Genomic DNA, 24,034 nt, shown 5'->3' on the forward strand with positions numbered 1-24,034 from the left:
TCAGTGTGCGGGTGGGTGACCACTTGGATCAGTCTGCGTAGGGACCGAGGGTGTGCGGTATTGGTCCTCGTTAAACTGTGCTACCGTAAAGTGCTCAACTTCGCGCGCAGGTCGTCGGGCTACCGAAGCGGGGGTGCCATCCCCTTCGCAGAGGATCAAAATTGTGATGGCATGTCTTCGGATCATCCTCCGTGAAGTTTCCCAGACCGTCGCCAATAGCCCATTGTGCAGTGCGACTTAAATTAACAACAGCAACATCATTACCAAAAAATGAGAAAAAACTGCTCCTCTCCCTCTCTATTATGAAATAGTGGATGACCATAAAGATTTTTTTAAAAGAAAAATCAACATTTTAAAAATTTCTTTTTAAAAAAATTACACATGTGAATGAAATGTTTCTGAAACCGTCTCTTAAGGAAAAGACTTAAATGTCATTAAATGTTATTTTTTGAAGTTTTTGATTATTAAAGTATGTCAAACAAAAGTGGGATACTAATTTACTTTGTTAAATAAAATTTTTAATGTTACGAGATGTTTCAAAAATGACTTTTAACATTATTGACAAAAAGTTCATTGTTTTTATTGGACGTGGTGTAGCGCATGATATTCGTCGCCTCTAACACATGATCTCATGAAAATGAAAGAAAAAAAAATTAGAGATAGTAATAATTTCTGTTATATCAGGAACAATGATAATTACCATATTAACAACTTGGTTACATTTAAAACGAAACATATGACTCAATGCGTTTTTTAATTTCTATTTATTTATTTATTTTAAATATTATGGCAGTTTCAGAATTGCATCAGATTTGAAAAATATTCATTAAAAGATTCGGGAATTTTTTTCCTAATTTTCATAAGATCATGTGTTTTGTGTTTTCATAACACAAATATTAAAACACAAAATTCTCTTTGCAATATTTAGTAATAATTTTAATTAAATCTTTCAAATTTAGTTTAAATCTGAAACTCTAAGCTGGAATTTAATTTTGAAATTTTATGACTGTGAAGAGCATTAACCTGATGTCGTATTCTGATACATTGATTGTATTGACTTGTTTGGAGTTTTCTCAGAAGTGTTTTTTATTTTCAATTTCTTAGTAAAAAAAAAATAAAATAAATAAATAGATAAATGAAATATTTTTTTTACTGATTTGATTAAAATTTTAACAAAATCTTTTTATCGCGTTTGAAGTTATAGTTTGTTTTAAAATTAAACTCCAAATTTATAATTGAAATACGTGCAATGGAAACTAGTGTTATACTTACGAAAAACTTTTTTTCGAGTTTAAGTGTTGTTAATTATGATGAAAGTTAACATTGTTGACAATGTAATTTTCTCGATAAATCAACTATAGATATTTTTTAGGATGCAAGCAATCACGATGGATAAAACAAATCAATTAGGTTAAAAATAGCATAAATGCTAAAGAACAAATAAAAGCAAAAGTTCTCTTAGAGCCCTAAAATATAAATTATATTTTACTTTTATATATACTATAGTGCAGGTTGGTATAATCAAATTGAAGATACAGAGAAACTCTTATGTCAAGGCACTGTAACTAATTTTATAATACATGTTTATTTATGTTTTTAAAACTATATACAAAAACATCTGAAATATATTTCATATTAACAAAATAGTTCACTGTTGCCTTCTAAGGATAAATTATTTTAAATGTATAATTTGCTTTTGTAGATCCATTTCCTAAGATTCTCCAATTAATTATTATTTGTGTAAAAATATCGATTTTTCTGTGAAGATTTTCTTATTATTTATTTTGAAACTACCATTCCTTTTTTTTTCTTAAACTATTGTATAATATCTTATTTAGTAATGTTATAAGAAATTGCACTCTTTTTTAGTCGTATAATTATAAAATAAAACTTGGTTCTTGTATACTTTATCACTTTTGAAATTGCATTTGAATAAAATAATGCTAAAGTAAATTTGATCTGATTAAAATTAAATAAAACTTTTTTTTCTGAATTTTTATAACTTTTGAAACTGCAAACTATTGAAGTAGTTTCATTAAAATCTTCATCTTATTGAAAATGAATGAAATAATAAGGTTAAAGTAAAGTGCTGTGTATGATAATGAAATATATATATAAATATTTTTTATAACTTTTGAAACTGCAAACAAATGAATAAAATGATAAGGTTAAAGTAAAGCACTTTAAATGTATTAATTGCTTTCTCAGGTCTCTTTTTTTAGATCTATCTTAATTTATTATTCGCATAAAAGTATCCATTCCTTTGTGAATAATTTCTTATATGTATTTCCAATTGAAAATTATCACCTTTTTCTGATTAAATGTTTAATTTGATGAAAGACGATTTAATAAAATCTCCTACATCTGAAAAAGTGAGGCAATTTTTTTAAAAATTGTATAAAGTGTTTCCTTAACTCATTCCTCAAATCTATTATAGTTCATTATTAGCGTAAAATAGCTTAACAATATGTATTTCAGTGTGAAGAATTTTTATTATGCATTTGGAATAAAAAAATTAATTTCTTTTTCCTAATTACGCATCTGAAATGCTGAATTTAGTGATAAAAGCAATAAGCAATTTTTGGAATGTATTGCAATAAAAATACCTTATATAAAATTTCTTTACATTTTAAATTGCAAACTTTTAAGGTAATTTTCTTAAGATCTTCATCCAAATTAAAAATTATTAAAAAAAAAGGTTAAAGTAAAACATTTTAAATGTCTAAGCTTTCTTAGAAACGTTTTCCTCAGACCTATCTTGATTAATCATAACAATATCGATTTCTTTATGAGGAATTTCTTAAATGCATTTTGTATTGAAAAATGCATAGTTCATTTAAATCTTCAATCTATTGAAAAATGAATAAAATGTTTGAATTAAATCTGAATTATATTTCAGAAAAAAAACTGTGGTGCCTTTAAAGACTTTTTAAAACTATCATTCAAATGTAATCTCATTAATTTTGAGTCAAAAAAAAAATATTTTTTTTTTTTTCAAAAAAAGGAACAAAAGGATTAATAACTTTAGATTAGACGCTGGCAAATGTGTGTTTTATCTTTAGGAATTGACACCATTATAGGTACGTTATTCAAGAACTAATATGTTGTACACATTATTTAAGAACAGAGATTGGAACTGGTTACTTAATAACTGATATATCTTAACCGATAAGTTCTAAGGAGTAGTTGGGGAATTAGAGCCAATGAGAAGGAAGAGGCGTGAACGTCATGATCAAAGGGAAACTGGTTCCCTCTGCCAGAAACGTTATCTTCTTTCCTCGGCGACTCTTCGCCAACTTGCCGTAGTTATGATAATATCCCCAGATAATTTTGCCAGTGTGTAATTATTATTTAAACAGTGAAATAATTTTTTAAAATGGAATGTGAATAAGAAGGCAGTTAATAGATGTCTGCTTATTTTTACAAAAGGGGTGCATTTTAAGGGATCAAAGGGCAAGCAAAGCAGACCACCCTTTTAAAAATGTTCAGGGAGAACACTGATAAATACACTCAATAACAAAAAAATCGACGCACCAAGAAGCAATCATCCGATTGCTTTGAAATTTTGTATGCATGAATGTTTTGAACAGATATGGCTGGAATGATGCCGACGGGGGACGTATAGTCTTTAGCGACAAATCCCGCTTCCAACTGTGTCCTGACGATCATCGAAGACGTGTTTGGAGACGCACAAGGCAGAGGGGGGATCCTGCCTTCACTATCGCACGCCACACCGGCCCTCAACAAGGCATTATGGTCTGGGGTGCCATTTCCTTTGACAGTAGGACCCATTTGGTCGTCATTAGAGGTACACTTGCACAGCGGTATGTCGACGGCATCCTAAGACCTGTTTTGCCAGCGTTCCTTTTGCAGCGCCCTGGCCTGGTTTTTGCAGCAGGGCAATGCCAGACCACATACGGCACATGTTGCTATGAACTGTTTGTAAGCTTGTCAAACTCTTCCTTGGCCTGCCAGATCATCAGATCTCTCTCCCATCGAGCATGTCTGGGATATGATGAGAAGGCGATTGCATCTGGCATGGAATGTTGATGACCTCCTTCGACAATTGGATCGAATTTGGCAGGAAATACCGCAAGAGACCATCCGAAAGCTTTATCGGTCTATGCCACGCCGTGTGGCAGCTTGTATCCAGGGTAGAAGCGGGTCAACACCTTATTGAACTTGTTACTGTACCTCTGCAATAAATTATTCAATTGTTCAGAAATTTTAATCATTTACTATTCTGTACAATGTCTTCCTATCCACCAATTTTCGTTTCAATCGGACAACTCCTTCTTGGTGCGTCAATTTTTTTGTTATAGAGTGCATATATATAAAACTTTCTCATGAAATTTATAATGGTGTATTGGTTGGGGGTCATAATATCTTAAATCTTAAGTCTATATTTTGGTGTTATGAACTATTTGTGTTTAAAAATTAATTTAAAGCATTATTATGAATCTTTTCCAGGTATATATTGCTACGTTTAGTAGTAGGTTAGTTAAATCCTTTGTCAATGACTGGTACGGTACAATAAGTGGTTAATGATACGTGAAATAATGTATCTAACACGAAATTCTATATAATGCAAAACATCATGTTTCAAGGTTTACATTATAAAGATTAACAGAAAAGATCTGTTATTTAAATAAAGTATTTTTTGACTTATAGCTAAAAATATAGCACCCCATATTAATGAGTGTTTACAGGGTTCATTCTAGACTAAAAAAAGGGCAGGGTGCTAAAAATTGAAAAGGGCACTATACTTTTAAAAAAAAGGGCAGCAAGTTTAAAAAAGGACATTGTATTTTATAAAAAGGGCAAATATCTTACNCCCCCCCCCCCCCGGAAGTTATGAAGTCAAATACTGTGAACTGATCCCCTTTTTTATGCGATTTAAAAGGTTAAGAGAAATTTGGGAATATATTAAGTGTGTTTTAAATTATTTTATAGTCTTTTGATTTAATAAACCATAAACTAAATTAAAATGCACTTTTTGCTTCTCTAATTTGCAAATAGTCAATATTGTTATTTCTAATTATTATAATTTAATTTTTGGTATTTTGCAAATCTTATTTATTAAGTTGGGCTTTATCACGCTTAAGTTCAGCCTTTCTTTCTTTTTTTTTTCATTTTTCAAAAAAGGTCTATATTTTTTAAAATTGAATCCAAGGTTCTATAGTTTTAATTTCCATAACTTAATTTGCTTTTTGGATAGTTTCCTATAAAAACATGTAGGCAGGCTCTGCCTATTATTGATGCTATATTATTTAATACCTCTGACTTTTTAAAATCTATGGTTTACTATCCTTGTAAGTTGTTATCTCTGAAGTGACTATTTTCCATTATGCCTACATAGAATTTGAAGAAAAAATTGCCATCTCGTGATATTGATACTTCAACAGATGAGCAACTAGTTGCGACCTTGGGACCTCATGGTGAAGTTGAACTAACTCTTGCTACTGACAATAAATGTGTTTCCACTGATGGTGAGATTTCTCGTACAAACCCTTTTGCTGGTATATCTTATTTACTTTTAAGTTCAAAATTGACATTTTGTTTTTTAATTAACTTAATCTTAAAACTTTTGTTATTATTATAGGATTGCAGCATGGATCCATTTCTCCATCATTACAAAATATAAATCCTGCATTTTTAGCTCAAGTACCAAACCTTGTCAAGTCTCAAAATATATATGAAAATGTCCAAATAGCTATGGAAGGAGAAAATAGTAAAGTTGTTCTGTCATCTGATTGTGGCTTGCCTAGTAATAATTGTAATTGCTTATCTGTTATGAGTCCATTTGATGAAAAAGCTGAATGGGCTGAAATAGCTGGAATTATGGCATCTTTTGGAGGCAGCATTACTAGAGAATCTATTTTTGCTCAAGATATTGAGTCTAGGTTCGCTCAAACTTTTAAATCAGGTAACCTGCTTTTAATTTATGTTTAATGTTAATGCAATTAAATTAGCCAAAACAGAATATCATAAAAGGTATTTGTCATAGAAAAACTTTTTTTTTTGCTTAATAATGACAATTCACACCAATCATACTATCTCTAATATTTTGTTAAGTGATACGTTTGGCCATATTTATAAATCTTTTATTATTGCCATATTGCAAATTGAGATTATACAGCTGAGTGAATAAAAGCTCTAAGTTACAGTTTAGGGAATTTGAATAAATAGTTTTGAAATTTATCTTTTTATCAATTGAAAGAAAATGTGCGATATCTATGTTGCTTGTTCTCAATTTCGCAATTGGTAAAATCTATAAATCCTTAACACTCATATAAATTGTTCCTTTTCTAGCTTTTGCACCTTTGTTATTTCAATTTGCTGTCAAAAAAGAGGCTTTTTATGGTTACTTTGTCATCTGATATTTGTCAAACACTTAAAACTTTTTCTACTAAGCTAACACTCAAATATTGCCAGTTAATATATTCATCCACTTTGGTCTGTGTTTAATGTAAAGACTTGGTCACATAAAATAAGGTTGTTCTCTAATTAAATAAGATAAAATATAATTTTCAAACTAAGAAATCTTAACCAAACTCTTCCTTTTTAAATTGAATTATTGATTGATGAATAACATTCTTTTTACCTAAATATGCTAAACCGGTGTCTCAATTTGTATTTACACGATTTGCAAATCCTGCATTTAAATTCTTAATATTGATATTTACATATAAAATATATCATTGTTAATTTTTGCATAAATTCTGAGTTCCATATAATATACAAATCATAAAGGATCTTTCAGTATATGTTACACTGTTTCTTGTCCTTTGCTTTTTGACAATGATAGAGTTAAAATATAACATAAAAGGGTTTTTCAAATGTTTCATGTGCTGGTACTGAATAAATTTTTGCTATTGATAATTTTTCTTTCCTGATACATGTGATTTCTATTAGTCCCAGATACATTTGATGCTACTTCCTGAATTTAAAAAAAATAAATAAATTGCCTAATTTCCAAAGTCAAATTGCAAAAGCTGTCCTGTAATAAAATTATTTATATTATAACAAGTTCTTTGGTGTATATGTTAGTAAGAAGTCATATTTATCTTTGTATTCAATATCAATATTTTTAAATTTAAAAAATAATTAATAGTACTTTCAATAATGTCAGATAGGGAAAATAATTGCAGGTCAGTAGATATTATTTATTTAATTTGCATATTATTATTATTATTTGAAAATAAGTTAAAAAAGTTTTTATTTATTGTTAATGCTCCAAAAATGGAACATCAATAAAATTGAACTTAAAACATTTTAGTGTCTTTCAAAACTCTTTAATAGTGTTCGTATTGAATTTCAAATTATTAAGATAATCCTTTCTTTATTCCTCCTTTAAACGGTTAAGTAAAAATCATTAGCTGTATTAATGACAATTTATAATAATGATTAAAAATATAAATTTCCTGTTACACTAGTAGATATTAAGCAAATTTGCGACTTTAAATTTAAAATTTAATATATGGCTATATAAAATTTTAACTGTCTTAGAAATTAAAAAAGTCAAATGAAACAAACTTTCTACATGCGATCTTTCAACCATCGGCAAATAGCAGAATTCTTGTTGTTAAGTTCCCAGCTTTAGTATTGTTATTTATATGTTTCATGTTCTCTTAAAAATATTTTCATTAAAATTTGGCCACTGTCCATCAAATTAGACCCATGTCCCATTAGTCACGACTTTCTTGGATGCATGTAATTCATTATTTTTGTTTTGTAAAAATTATTTGGTAGTTATTGTTTCTGCTAGTCAAATTTTCTTGATTGCATGTTTTTTTTATAAGTAATTTATTACTCGTATGTTGTAAAACAAAGGATAAATAAATTTTAAATGTTTTTTTTTTTAAATCCATAAAATTAAATTTTTAATTTAAAAAAAAATGGTTTTAAGCAAATAAGTTTTTCTTTCCTCTCTAGTTAAGATAAATTGGTATTTCTTACTGTATGTTAATATGATCGTCTATTTACTCCACTATAATTTCAAGTACATAGAAATGTTTCTTACTTCCCTTTGTTTTTTTCTAATATAACTTGCAAATATAATTTTTTTTCCTATATACTATTTATGGAGACAGGTACAGTACATAATTTTTTTCCAGCTTTAAATGTCTATTCTTTACAATTAATAATAATAATAATAACAATCTTTCAAAATATCTTACTTTTAAAATATAAAAATTTCGTGGTGTATGCTTTAAAAACATTCTACAATAGATATTTTTTTTTACTTCTAGTTGACTCTGCACAACATATTTATTCTTTTACTAGCCTTGAAGTCTGGCTTTCACACATAGGTTTACCACAGTATGAAAATCTTCTCCTTTTAAATGGATTTGATGATGTTAATTTTTTGGTGAGTTGTGTGTGAGAATAAATTTTTACTAGAGAATATTAACCTTTTGACCGCTGACATTTTCTTTTATAAATGCTGAAAGTGTGGAATGAATGCATTATTTATTTATTTTTGAGAAATATCAGACATAATTATAATTAATTAAATGAAAAGCATTTTTTTCTTAGATAAAAGTCCACATTTTTGGTTCAACAAAGAGAAGTGCAATTTTGCTGCCTCAAATGGTTAATATAATGAGTTATATGAGGTTATTCATTTTTATTGTAATTAAGTTTCATTTTAATATTTTGGTTATGTAGTGCTTGGTTGCTTAGAATATAGTTAAATCTTGATTATCTTAACTTCTTTCTTCCACAATTACTTAAAAGTACTTTTATGTGGGTTTTTTTTTTTTTTACACTTTTATTTTGTTTCCTTTCTCCTTTGCTAGTAATTAAGGATTACTATTAAGTTTTTGAAAAAAAAAGTTCTTTAGTTAAAAAAGTTAGTTTCTTTAGTATTTCTGTATAAAGGTTATTTTGTCAATATTAAAGAACAACACTTAAACAAAAATTTATAGAAGCTTCACCTAAAGCTTCTTAAAATTCAGCCATTTGGAACTGGTTTTTAAAGATCATTCATTAAAAAAAATAAACTAATGCTAGTGTGGATAACTCATTGATGGCTAGTGTGGAATAATAATAAACAAATACTCATGTTTAGTCTGTGACGAAGATTAAATGATTTATTAGTTTTGTAATAAAAGAAAAATGAAATCTTTTATTATACTCATCAACTTATAAAATAAAATTTTTAAAATCTTATATGTATATTTATTTATATATGTGTTACCAGCAAACATTATCAAAGGTTCTCCTTCAGGTTGTACTCTTAGGTATTTTTTTTTTATTTTATGTTTCATTAACCATGTAATGATTCAGTAAAGAACTTGAATATTTACCTCATATTTATTGAGTAATAAATAATTTTGAAAATATAGAATTTCAAATAATATAGTTGCAGCCAATCTTTGTCGTTTAGAAAAATTCCACTGCTACAAATGTCATAAGCATTATATCCTACAGTCAGATAGGTACTTTTCCTTACAAGAAATTAATTTATGGGGCCTTCATAATAGAAACTTTTAAGTACTTCAGAAAAATAAAAATTTATTATCAATGCTAACAAAACCTTAACCGGAAGTAAAAATCAAGTTTGATATAGAATTATGTACTTCATTGTCTTATAGATGATTTGCGAAATTCACTTATTCCCTCAAGGTTGTATGGACAATTTAACAAATAATCTAGAGTTGAGGTTGCTGCTTTTAAACTTCTTTTTGTAAACAAGATGATAATTATTTCACTTTTGAGTTATCATTAATTACAAAATATTGAATATCTTTATTCACATTATTATTAAAGTATATTTTATTTATTTTTCTTTTTGTAGGGTGGAAAGATGATAGAAGAGCAGGATTTGCTTGATATAGGTATTGTGAATGCTCTTCATCGTCAGAAACTTTGTTCTGCTGCTCAAAATTTACCTGCTGTGCAACCTATTAATTTACTAAGGGCTTCTGATGAATTTCCACAAAGTGTTGATTCTTGGTTGAAATCATTGAATTTATCTGAATATAGTGATAACTTTAGCAATAATAATATTACAGATATGGATCGAGCCTTAAAACTTTGGGAAGTAGAACTAAATACCGTGAGTAATAAATTGATAGTATACTGAAGTACAGTACAGTATGAATTTTATTTTTACTGTATTCTTTTTATTTCAGGTATTAAAAATTTCAAAGATTGGTCACCGCAAGCGTATTTTATCTTCGCTCGGAGACAAACATTTTGAAAATTTTGTTGATGCCAAAGATGTTGATTTGACAAAACTGGTAATTTTCGTGTTTCTGTAGCGCTTTAAGTATTTTACAGTGATTGCGCTTAATAAAGTTGCTAAATTATTAAATCAGCATCTTTTTGAACTATTAACGCCTAACTTGAAAATTTTGTCAAATTTTGTGAAAAAAAAGTGTTATTGACTCATTTTTATTCAAATTGTAGTTAGGGTCATTTTATAGTTTGTGATCTTATTTTGATAGTGCTGAATGTATTTTAGTTTAAAAATTGTCACTAGTGGGAAGTATTATTTTATTAAAGAAGCAATACAACTGACATTTTTTTTTATTCAGTATTAAAATTTCATTGAATTGCAGATTAAAAGTGCTTCTACTGTAGGCTAAAGAAAAGTTTTTTTTTCATACTCTTGATGCATGGCCTTGGGCTGCATTTCCCAATTTTTTCCGCTACGGAACCCTAAACAACCGAATTTCTTTCGACAGATCCCTGACTGTAACAAAAAGCTAATTAGCAAGTGTAAATATGCTAACCAAAAGAGGAAAAAAAAAATTAATTTTTAAACATTTGATGTGAAGAAAGGAATCTTTTCATTTTTTCGACAATAAGTCTTAAATTAGGTTTCATTAGCTTTTAGTCTATTGGTTTATGGCATATGCATGAATGAAATTGAAAAGAAATAGCCTAAATTATGGCTTTTGGAAAAGAACTGTTATAAAATGTGAGAATGATTATTGGAGAAAAATAATACTTGAATTTTGTTATTTCATTTTAGATCTTAAAGTGCGATGAGTAATACTGATACAATGATTTGTAACTGCATGTAATTTTAGTAATTTGTTGAATATATTGTTATTGAATAAAAATATAAGTTATATATTTTAAAATTTTCTATTTCCTTTTTTTTTGGAATTTTACTTTAATTTCATAATAATAATCTAATTACTAAATAAATGATCGTTTCTGAAATCATTACTGGTTAAAACAAAAAAGAAACGGTCCTAACTCACGGAACGCCAGTGACCTTTCCATGGAACCCTAAGGTTTCGCAGAACACCTTTTGGGAACTGCTGTTCTAGTGTCTTAGTAGTCTCAGAGTTGAAACAAACATAATACCCGTATTGTCAAATTCTTGCCACTAAACTTGGGGCAATTTGGATAGAATAATAATGTGACAACTTTGTAATATTAAAATTTATTAAATTTAAATATTACATTTACTTCAAATTTACACATTAATAAACTTTTGAAACAGATTTTTGACAGCCCTTAGTTTTAACAGCTCTTATCAATCACTCAGGTCATTAGCATTTCTAATAATAAAAATTAATAAACTGAAATAACCAGGAATTTTTTTTAAGAACTTGTGTTTTCTAATTTCACATTAACTCCTTTCAAGCATTATATTGTGTCTGAGGGGAAAGAATTGTTTTTACCTTATTTTTATTCTATTCAAATGACTTACAATGTTTTCAGACTTTAGATCTTTCTGAATTAGAAGTTGCTGACAGCGAAAAAAAAAAGTGTGCTGCCAAAGAATCATCAAAAGTAACCTTTGCGGAAAATACTGTTGACCCACTTTCTAAACCTTATTTGAGGATACGATCACCCACTCAACTTATGAATGACTCTCAAAATCAAGATAAAAGTAGTCAGCAGTTTGTGGTTGAAGCTCAATGGCGTCATCATCCTGATGAGCTTGTAATTAATAGTTGTAATTATATAGCAAAAGTAAGTTTATTTATGATTGAAGGCTGCTATTAAATTCTGTTTATTCTGGCATCAAAGAAAATTTAATATAAGTAAAATTTCTATGAGAGACCTCTATAGCAACCAAGGTTGGACATAGATTTACAAGCTCCAGGACGAAATTTGTTGTGAATCGCATCCTCAAAACACATAAAATCTAATTTTCATATTTTATAAGCTATTCCGAACAGGTTTCTCAAAACAATGTGTTAAAGTTTTTTTAAATTTAAAACTGGTTCTTTGTTGGCCTGGATAGCAGTCTACACATAGCAAACTGTTTTTAAGAAAACTGATTTTTAACCTTATTTTCAAAAGTCTTGTATTGACTAGGTAATTCTTTATGAATGACCAATAAGTTGCCACTCTTTATGAAATTTTTTCTGATTATTTTTTTAATGAAAACATTTATAATTTAAACAAAAATAAAGCCTGCTTGCAAGTGTTTCTTTCAAAATTTATTAATATTCAGCTGAATTAATATTCATAATTTATTCTATGTTATTTTATCTGATAGATTATAGAAAACAGTTACAAACGAAACTTTTAATTTTCTCCAATAAATAGGGCATTGTTTGAAATTTTATTCTTGTTTTAAAACCATAAACACATTTATTATGATAGATAATCTGAAGAAAATCAGAAGTTTTTGGAATTCTTAGCAATAAATGCCATAAGCCATTTATATTTTTAAAGATTACTTATCTGTTTAAAAATACAGTAGAGAACCAATTATCCGGGATNAATGGCGGGAAAATTGAGCAAAATTTTTCCCGGTTTTCTGGTTTCCCGGTTATCTGGATACCGGATAAATGGTTCTCTACTGTATTACCCAGTGTAGATTTTTTTAGATACATTTTTCATATTTTAATATTCTTTTTATTTTCCCTGTATTTATCAAGCTGTAACTGTTAATAAGTTAATTTTAATTGTTTGATTTTTAAATTTGTGCAGCATTATTATGTTTTGCATCAAATAAATATTAGATTTTTTTCATTATTATTAACTAAATTTTTAAACATTCTATAAATATATTTTTATACATTTACGGAGAGAGTAAATTACTCAGAATTATCCTTACATTTTGGATTAAATTTTATTTTTTGGACTTCCAGCCCTGGTAATGTGAATTGTTGGTGAAAAAATAATAAGTTCTATTTTTTGAAGTCACAAAGATATTAGTTTAATCTGCTTTTTGACTTCAAAAGTTTGAATTTAAAAGAAATAAAAATAATTAGAATTGCTGAAACATACAAAAATTGTTAAAAATATTCATTAAAGAGTAAAACAGCTATTGTAGTATACATTTTATTAGAATACATTTGACATGAAGATATTCTCTTCAGTATTTAGGTTCAAATTTGGTAAAAGAGCTGCATGGTTTAGAATCTACAAAAGCATCTATTCAGAAGCTGAAAGCGTCTACTAAGGATATAGGAAAGATTCCCAGCATTATCTTGTCTATTTCCTATACAGGCGTGAAATTTATTAATGCTGAAAATCAGGTAAATCTTTTGTTTATTTAACTAATCATGCTTCCTCATAAACACTTCACACATGATATAAAATGACTTATTTTTATGCAGCAAATTTTATTTATTTATTTATTTTTTTCGATCCTGGAGAGAGCAAGCTTCTTGCACCTTTTCTTTTTTGAGCACAAAAGAGATTCGGGGAAAACAAATCCAGATATGAATTAGTGATCACTAATTCTTTATTCCTCTTGAATGTTTCTGCTTGGGCATATTTTCCTGTATTGTGCTGATGATCTTTGTTGGTTGGAATACATTATAATTGCAAAATTTTTTACATGTTTTTCAAAAATAGAATCTTTACGTTGGTTTTGTTTTCCTGGATTTTCTATATGTGGATTCTGTTTTTGCTCATTATGTAGCGTTCCACTGAGTTTATAATTTGTTCATTGCATTAATTATTTGCATTATTAATGCATTAATTGTTATATTTATAAATCTTAAATTCTTATGTAATTGTTATTTTAAAATAAAGGTTATTAATTTTTTATTATTTCTATTTAATTTTCTACATGTAATTTTTATTGCTAATAAGCAAAGTTTAATTCCTCATTCATTTTTATTTTAAGCAATTTATGATTCATATTTATGTGATAACTCGTAATTTCAAATGTTTTACAAAGCATAATATTCGCAGTTCATATCAATCTGGTTTGGGAATTATTCATAGCAATTTTATCTTGATTTAAAGATCAGACATTGTGATTAATTTCACATCATTGGTTATAATTAAATTTGCTCTCTTCTAAACTCTACTCTGATAACAAAAAATCTTTGGATACAATATATGGACCTTGGAGAAAATTCTAAAATATAAAATAGTTCAAATTTTGACCACAAAATGAATATGGTGCACAATTTTAATTTATACATCACGATTTGTATTCAATCAATTTAAAATCATACATCAGGATTCATATTCATGCGATTTGAAATTCTTGTACAGTAAAGTATGCTTTCATAGATTTAAAATTCACTCCTCGAGATTCATATTCCCGTGAAGCTGTTAAAATATTACGAATATTATGTAAACTTTTGGCAATTTCAGACTCTCTCCGCCTGTCAGAAAAATAAGCAAATCACAAACCCTATACCATTGCTTAGGCAATAAAGTCGCAACATTCCTTTTCTTATAATTTTTAAATTAAATTCAAATAAAAGATAAGCCTTGCATAAATCAAAATTTCTGCTTCAATACATTTCCTAAGCATTTAGTAGAAAATTCTTTAGGAGTATTTTGGTTTTAAAACTCTGAACCACAGAAACTCTTCTAAAAATTTCCAAGATTTTCTTTCCCCAAATTCTAGTTTTATTTCGAATTTGAAACCCCTCACACCCCTCCTTTCTTGCCCGTTACATACTTATTTAATATTTGTAATATTAAAATTCAGGGTTCACACCGGTCAGGAAATCCTGGAAAGTCATGGGAAAAAATTCTGATTTTTTCCAGATCTGGAAAAGTGCTTGAAAAAAAAAATTGCTCTGAAAGTCATGGAAAATAGTTTTCTTTGAGACATAATTAAAAAAAAAAAATCCAGTGGCACAGTTGCACAACCAATTTGTGCCCCCCCCTTTTTTGAGCAATTCTATTTTTAGCATTTAGTAGGGCCCCAGAATGCATTGCATTTTGACAAGTGTTTGGTATTGTATTGTTTCTCTCTCTTTCTCAGTGAACCTGGGAATTCTTTTTCATTGAAGGAATTAATTATTTTTATTTTAGTGCTAGTTTTTCTTGTTCTCAAATGAAATGATGTTCTGATTGTTTTTAATTTGCATAATTTTTGAACTTATTTTTAACATTTATTTTGGAAGAGCACAGACATTTTTGATTTCCGCTTGTTTCTGGACATTTTTGATTCCCGTTTATTTCTGGACATTTTTGATTCATCATAAATTTAAGATGCCTGGCAAATGCTCCTTTAACATCAATTGGCTTAAAAAGCCATTGCATGAAAAATGGCTTTTGAGAGAGGGGTATCAGCATAAAGCACGTTGCTCATTGTGCTGCAAATCATTTGACATTTCAAATATGGGTGAAGCAGCCCTCACCAGCCATGCAAAATCAAAAAAACATATAGACCTTCTGAAATTATCAAATTCAAGTGAATTAAATTTTTCCCTAATGTGCCATCCGGATCCAATGAAGGAAAGGAAACTACTAGTGCTTCCAAAAATCATCGTGTTAATAACATTTTGCAAGTTTCAGGCAATGATGTGCTATCAGCAGAAATTTTATGGGCCTTGAAAGTTGTTAATTCGCATTTTTCCTGTAATTCCTGCAAAGATATAAATTTATTGATGCAAAAAATGTTCCTAGACAGTACAATTGCAAAAAAATTTACATGTGCTGATAAAAACTGTGCATATTTGTGTTGCTTTGGTATTGCACCATATTTTAAATCCTTACTGACACAAAATGTGAAACAACAAGATAGATTTGTATTTCTATTTGATGAAATTTTTAATCAGGGGTAGGCAACGCGGTGCCCGCGGGCGCCATGACACCCCCGATCTATTTTTAATGCGCCCTCGCTGGACTAATGTAAATGTATGATAGCCACAGCAATTTACTTACTCTTATCAAACGGCGATATACAGCAAGTAGTCAGTTGAGTTTAGGATTGTGTATAGATTAGCAGTTTGCTAACCTTGAGCGTATCTAATAACACACACATATTTTTTGTTAGTGTGTGATCGTATTTCGAATAGACCACGCGTAGTCCGTGCATTTAAAACTACCAAGTAACCCGAAATAATTCTTTTCTTTCAAAACCCTTTGTTGAAAGTGATGAACTGGACCTAAATTAAACAGTGATCTAGTTTCGACAGTGATGTACTTTCTGACGCATCGGCTAGGTTAACCGTGACTGTATTGTAACTTGTCGTTTTAGTTTCAGTTTCAGTTTGCTTTTGTGTTTGAGCTTCTGTTTGTTTATCTTTGGTATAATGCTTCTTTGCTATGCTTTCGTTCTGTTTTAAATAATAAACGTTAAGTTTAATAACGTTGTTTCTTTTCAAAATAGAGTTGTTATAGTTCTAGTTTTTTGTGTTTTAGCTCCCTTCATGGATAAATGTAAAAGAAAAAGAACATATTATTTTAACGATGAATTGGAACATCTATATTGTTTCGTTGATTACAAAGGGAAGTGTACTTGTTTGTTGTGTAATAATAGTGTTGCGATTCTCAAGAAAAGTAATATTGAATGACATTTTAAGACCGATCATACCAATTTTGATAGTGATTATCCAATGAACTCTGAAATTAGAAGAAAAAAATTATTTCTTTTTAAATCTTCAATAACTAACCAGCAAAGTTTTTTTACTGAACCAATGCAACAACATAAAGCAGCAACGATCGCGTCATATAAAATATCGCATTTGCTAGCTAAGAATAAAAAATCATTTACAGATGGAGAATTAGTGAAAGAAACCATGTTAGAAGCTGCTGATTCACTTTTTGAAGAATTTAAAAATAAAGAGGAAATAGTTTCAGCTATAAACGCGTTGCAATTATCAGCACGAACTGTTACTAGAAGAATTGAAGTAATTGCGGAGAATTTGGAGGCAGAATTAGCAAATGATATGGAAAATTGTATTTTCTTTTCACTACAGATGGATGAATCGACAGACGTGACAAATATATCACAATTAGCAATTTGCGTGAAGGTGGTATTTTCTGATTTTACAACAAAAGAAGAATTCCTTTAAGTTCTGCCATTAAAGGGAAGCACCAGATGAGAAGATATCTTTTCTACTTTTAAAAAATAGATGTAATTTATCTGAAAATAGATGTATCTTTTCTACTTTTTAAAACAGATGTAAAATTACCTGTACAAAAGTTATCGTCAATTACATCAGACTTACCAGCGATGACTGGTAAGTAAAAAGGATTTATTGCCTTATGTAGACAGGATTCCTTATTCCCGAAATGTATTTCTTATCATTGCCTCATACATTAGGAAATGTTATGCGCAAAAACAATCGGTTTTCAACACGTATTTACGATAGTAACAAAAATTATTAATTCCATAAGATCGGGAGCTATGCAACACAAATTGTTTAAATTATTATTACAAGATGAGGACGTCAGTTCACAGATCTTCTTTTACATACTGAAGTGAGGTGGCTGAGCAGAGGTAAAATACTTGAGTGGTTTATCATGCTTTTGCCACAAATAAAGGAATTTATTGCATCAAGAGGCGAATTTTACGAGCAATTAGAAAATAAGGATTGGCTAATCGATCTCGGATTTCTGACAGATATAACAGCAAAGTTGAATGAATTAAATTTAAAAATACAAGGGAAAAATCAGCATATCGCTGACATGATTAGTGCAGTAAATCCATTCAAATGCAAGTTAGTGTTGTTGAAATCCCATCTATTGAAAAAATCATTATCACATTTCCCAAATATAAAATATACTGTTGAGAGTTTAAATTTGAATAATGAAAATTCTACTGCTACATCATATTTAGAAATTATAGATAAGCTAATAGAAGAGTTTTCTTCTAGATTTGAGGATTTTGCAGCATTAGAACCCGTTCTAAGATTTTTCATAAATCCATTCAATGTTACTGAAGATGATGTCCTTGAAATAGTTTCAGTGTATTTCGAGCTTCATAATATCGAAGACCTAGAATTAGAAATAATAAACTTGCAAAGTGATATTATTTTAAAAGCGCATAGTAATGATAAAATGTTTTGGAACTTAGTCGATGAAAATAAGTATCCAATTTTAAGGAAATGTGCTCTAAAAATTTATTCATATTGTGCAACAACATACAATTGCGAGTCTTTGTTCTCAAATATGAAATATTTGAAATCAAAATACCGAACAAAGCTTAATGACTCACATTTAGATAATTGTTTAAGGACCGGGAACTCTAAATATATCCCCAATTATAAGAAATTAGCTGAAAATATGGACACCCAAGTTTCACAGTGAATTATATGTATCATTATGTATGACACCAACAAAATAAAGTTATAAAAAATCTGTTTTTTTTTTAATGCCTATTTATACCTGTTGATTATCTGTAAAATATGCGCCCTCGGTGATTTTCAAATTTAGTATTGCGCCTTTAAGGACAAACAGGTTGCCGACCCCTGCTTTAAATGATAAGTTGCAGATGAAGCAAATGTTCGCCATTATGTTCAGCTTCCATTATGTTCGCATATGGGAAGGTGAGACAATGGTCACAAAATATATTGATTCAAGTTTCTTCGGCCATGCAACTGCTGAGGAGATGTTGGAAAAAATGAATACTTCTGGCATTAATGGACTTCCTATGGCAAACGTTTTACAATTGTCTATGGATGGACCAAATGTAAATTGGAAATTTTTTGAATTATTTCAACAGCAACTCAAATCTAATTATGATTGTACTTTGTTGAACACTGGTAGCTGTGGACTATACATAGTGAATGGTGCCTTTAAGGTAGACTGTGAAGCGTCAGAGCGGAAAGTTAAAACTTTATTATCAAATTTATACTTTCATTTCCATGATACTCCAGCGAGACGTAAAGATTTTAGCCAGTTGGCCAGTTGCCAGTAGATGGGTTGAAGATGTTATAGTAGCTGAAAGAGCTTTAAAAATATGGAATAATGTACAAATTCGAAGCTGTACTTTCTGGGAAGTTAAAAAATCCTAAAAACAAGTCTTTTGAAATGCTAAAAATCAGCGTAAAGGATTTGTTGATGCCTGCTAAGATAGCTTGTTTCCAGTCTATAGCAAGTATATTTCAAACTTTCTTATTAAAATATAAAACAGACAAACCAATGTTACCTTTTTTATTGGATGATTTGTTACAATTGTTAAAAACTCTCAATTCGATTTTTAAAACCTGATATATTGTCAAAATGCTCCACAGTTACAAGTTATTTGGATCTGGATTTAAGTGATACTAGCAGTCATTTGATCTATCCTAAAATTGATGTTGGTTTTTCAGCAGGTAAAATGGTAAAAACACTAAAAAAATCTCAATAAATTTCAGATCGGCAATATATGGAATTCAAATTGGAGGCAAAGCAGTTATTAATAGCAGCATCATTGTTCAAAATAAGAGAATTTCAGAACAAATCTGTGATAATGTAATTTTCCAATTTCGCTGTTTGCTTGATGAAGCCATTTGTACTAATGAGCTAAAGCATTTCAGCAATGAAGAAAATCGAATTGATTGATGAATCGAATCGAATTGATTCTGTTCTTTTTAGTGTGTGTAAAGATAAAAATTGCTACAAAGATTTGTGGAAAGTGTTACGGGTAATTTTATTGCTTTCACATGGCCAAGCCAGTGTTGAACGGGGATTTTCAGTTAATAGGCAGGTTGAAGTAGAAAATTGAAAGAATTATCTCTCAAAGAATTATAATTGATCATGTAAGGTCTGTCGGGGGTATTTTGAAAGTTGATATAACCAAGGGCTTGCTTTTATCAGTAGCTAGTACTAAGCAAAAATATAGTCTTTATTTAGCAGAACAGAAAAACAAAGGGGAAATTGAGATGATCAGAAAAAGAAAAGAAATTATTCATGAAGAAATTAACCATTTAAAAAAGCAAAGAAAAAAAAATGTTAGATACAGATGTAAAAGAATTATTGTGCTGATAATTTTGCAGAGAAATCGAGAAATCTTTCAATGATTACAAAATCAAACAGCTTAAGAAAAAGTGCTAACAAAAACAAGAAACAATTAAAGCTATAGAAATTAAACTAGATACAAAACTTAACGACCTGAAAAACATTTAATTTTTTTAAAAACTCTACAGACTGTGATGTTGAATCTTTCACTCTGAATTATATTTTCTCTTTTTATTATTTATGTAAGTTGTTTTGGAAAGAATTTGTTATTATTACTTATTATTATTGCTGCTATTATTTTTCTTTTTTTGTGGTTTGTACGTAATGAAGTCTTTTAGTCGTGTTCTGTAATCTGAATCATTCACTATTGGGTAGAAATCTATCCTTAAATTGTCAAACCTTTCCAGTTTTTTTTTCATTTTTTCTAAGTATTTTTCAAGGAATGTATATTAATAATGAAGAATATTGGATACTGGGATTTTGTATATACAGTCAAACCCCGCTATAGTGAACCTTCAAGGGACCGAAATTTCAGTTCACTATATCCGTTACGCAGGCAATTTAACTAATGGTTCCCAAACTCCTCTCTTTTATTACACATTATCCAAATAAATGACTGAAAAATATTATATAGTTTCAAAAAATGTGTTATTTTTCATTACTCTTCGTCTCGCGTACAAAAAAAAATTGTAATCTTCAGCTGATGAGCAATCCTCAACATCAGATATGGAAACACTACCCGACCCTCATATAATTTTTCCTGAATTTCTGTTATTCCGCTTTTTAAACCTGTCTAACCTGCCATTCAAGCACATAAAAGTAGTCTCATAAAATCGCTTTGCAAATTCATCGACATTTGTCCAGATACTGGAAGATTGCGGCTTCTTCGATTTGTGAACCACTTCAGTAATGCTTCCTCAACATTCTTCTGATCTGCTTTTCTCAATTTTTTTCGTGAACAGAAATTATTAATTGCCTATTTTTCCATATGTTACGAACTTCAGATTTGGATAATTTATATTCCCTGCAAATATCAGCTTGATTGCATCCATTTTCAATTTTTCTGATTGCGCCCATTTTAGTCTCAATGGGAACGTTTTACGTTTACTGCTCGCCATAGTTAAATTTGAGACACTTGCTTGCAGGATTTTTTTAAATGAACTGAGAGCAAAAAGAAGTTGAAATGAGGGCCTTATTAACAATATTAGTGTCCAACCCTTTGACCAATAATGAATAATTACTCATTCCCTCTGACAAAAAATGCATATTGATCCCACTGACACTTTACAGGTGCATCGTCTGCCTGGGTTGGAAACATCTGTTTGGTTTGCTTAGGGATGGGAAAGTGAGATAAAAGAAGCAAACAAGAAAAAATGCTTATCGCTGCATTCCCCTCTATAGATGGTTCTGAAAATCGGTCTATGCATTTAATTAGAAGTAGAAATTTCCAAATTATTGCAAAAAAATTTCTTAAAAAATCAGTCGAAGACAGAAAAAAGTTCATTATATCCAACTTCCTCACTTTTTTGGTTCACTATATCCACAAAAAATAACATTATCCGTGCATAGCAAAGGCACGGGACCGAACATTTTGTTCACTATAAACTGTGTTCACTATAGCGGGGTTTGACTTTATTTGTATTGAAATGCCATTGTTAAAAAATACCATTTATACTTGTCTAATGCTATTTAGAGAGTTCATGAAATTTCTTAAAAAGGTTTTGAAAAAGTCATGGAAAAGTCCTTGAATTTTGTTTTGCTGGAGGGGTGTGAACCCTGAAAATTACTGATAGTGATTTTAAGTAAAGCAATATAAGCAGGGCTCCCACAGGTCAGGGAGAAGTGTATTCCTGTATGTTTTTGCTCGCAAAATCTAGTATTTGACAATACAAATAAATAAAACGAAAGTTTTCAGATGGAAAATTGTTGCATGGTATAAATGAAATATGGAATAGATTTTCATTCAAATTTATCTGATATACCTGAAAAAATCGGGAAATTTTTTTGTCTGAAATTTAGTGGAAACCATGTTTAAAAATCATACATCGAGATTAGAATTCATACAATTTAAAAGAATCAAACATAGTTTATTTAAATATTGATAATTTTAATTCTATGGATAAAATGCAAAGAGATAGAATTTTATCTTTTACCTACTTATTATGCAAAAAACATTTGTAAATGTTTAAATTAAATGTTCTCACAGTTAATTAAAAAGAAATAGTTTAAAAAAAAATTTATGCCATTTTCCTGAAGCTATTCTTATTTTTATTTATGATTCTTTTTATTACTCATGGATGATCCAATGAATATTACAAAAATAAGATTTCTATTTACAATACTGTTATGAAGTATGGGTATTTTTATTTCTTAAATTAATATGGCTTGTGATTTTAAAGATTTTTATTCATGCATACTTAGTGTAAGTTAAAATTCTTGAAGTAGGACTAAAAAGAAAAAATTCTCATTTATAAAAGTTAGTAGAATATATAATTTTCTTTAATGAAAGCTTATCATAATCCAATTAATATATATAAACATAATTTTTTTTATGTTAAAATTTAAGGTGTTTTTTTTTTCATGAAACCATATCCCGCACTGAACTGATCGTTAAGACACGGTACGGTTCCCAGTAGAACACCGAATTCAAGCACCACTGGCTGCGGTCAGTGTGTGGGTGGGTGACCACTTCGATCAGTCTGTGTAGGGACCGAGGGTGTGCGGTATTGGTCCTCGTTAAACTGTGCTACCTTAAAGTGCTCAACTTCACGTGCAGGTCGTTGGACTACCGAAGCGGGGGTGCCACTGCAGAGGATCAAAATTGTGATGGCATGTCTTCGGATCATCCTCAGGGATGTTTCCCAGACCGTCGCCAATAGCCCATTGTGCGACGTAAATGAACTACAACAACACCAACATCATGAAACCATAATTCACCCCTGTATTATTTAAAATATGTTCTATGCATAAAATTTTTAGTTATCAGCTTTTTAGTTTTTTACCAATATTGTCATTGAAAAAAGCATTAGATCAAATATCTAAAATTTCAAGTGGGACATATTTTTAAAATATTTTTTTTAATCCTAAGCTCAGGTTGGGCATATTCATCATACTCGTTCTTGCTGTTCGATATAAATAAAATGCCTTAATTTTGAAAAACCTATCTAATTTCACCAAAATCAGCCCATACTTCCAGGTAGGGTGACTTGGTTTTGAGGTAGAGAAAGAGTTTTATGAAATTATTATAAATATAAGACTATTTTGTTAAATTTTTTCTTACATATGTTTCTTGAGATATCAGTTGGAAACTATTTGTTCCACATTTTCATTTTGAGATTATCGCACCATCTGTACACCAAACTGCAAAAACCTATAAGTTAAATTGGGATACTTTTTCTGGAGAAGCTAAATTTTTGACAGAAAAAAACAAGGAATTTCTGTTCAAGATTCGCAATTGCTCCATCTCTGAAGGATGAGGGTCAAAATGAGTATCATTGAACTTAATATCTTACTTAAGTTGTATTGTTTTAAACTTATTGTTTCTTTTGAAACTATTTTACGTGTTCAGTTAGATTTTTGATTCAATGTGTTATAAGGATATTTGACCCTTAACATTCTTTAGGACACTGCATAAAGTATTAGTGACTAAGGCTATTTTAAAAAATGTCATATATGAAAATAATTGTTTTTCTTTTCACAGCAACTTGTGTGTGAACATGAAATTCGTAATATCCATTGTGCTTGTCAAGATGCTGATGATTTACGTCATTTTGCATATATAACCAAAGAACACCAAACTCATAACCATTACTGTCATGTCTTCTCTTCTCACAGTATTGTAAGTTTTTTCCTTTTAAATGGTTTTAATACTAGGGTTGCACAACCTTTCACAAAGGACAATCCATTAATATCAATTAATAATTCAGTTGTTCCCTTCCGTAACTTGTCAATAGCAATTTATTTAAAATGT

At 29.4% G+C, this 24,034-nt stretch overlaps 1 protein-coding gene across 1 annotated transcript in view; it reads left to right on the plus strand.

Annotated features, from left to right (window-relative positions):
• The window catches only part of LOC107456879 (ankyrin repeat and SAM domain-containing protein 1A), a gene marked incomplete at its 3' end in the record, with an annotated part of 25,509 nt that extends 1,607 nt beyond the window's left edge, over positions 1-23,902 (plus strand). The window contains 8 exon segments of the mRNA XM_043055490.2: positions 5,360-5,519; positions 5,603-5,926; positions 8,253-8,371; positions 9,803-10,063; positions 10,140-10,247; positions 11,686-11,940; positions 13,302-13,460; positions 23,765-23,902. Of these exon segments, the coding sequence (XP_042911424.2) occupies positions 5,716-5,926; positions 8,253-8,371; positions 9,803-10,063; positions 10,140-10,247; positions 11,686-11,940; positions 13,302-13,460; positions 23,765-23,902 (1,251 nt within the window).
• Between the last annotated feature and the right edge of the window lie 132 nt (positions 23,903-24,034).

This window comes from Parasteatoda tepidariorum, chromosome X2, assembly GCF_043381705.1.
Source record: "Parasteatoda tepidariorum isolate YZ-2023 chromosome X2, CAS_Ptep_4.0, whole genome shotgun sequence".
In the NCBI taxonomy this organism is placed as follows: Eukaryota; Metazoa; Arthropoda; class Arachnida; order Araneae; family Theridiidae; genus Parasteatoda; species Parasteatoda tepidariorum.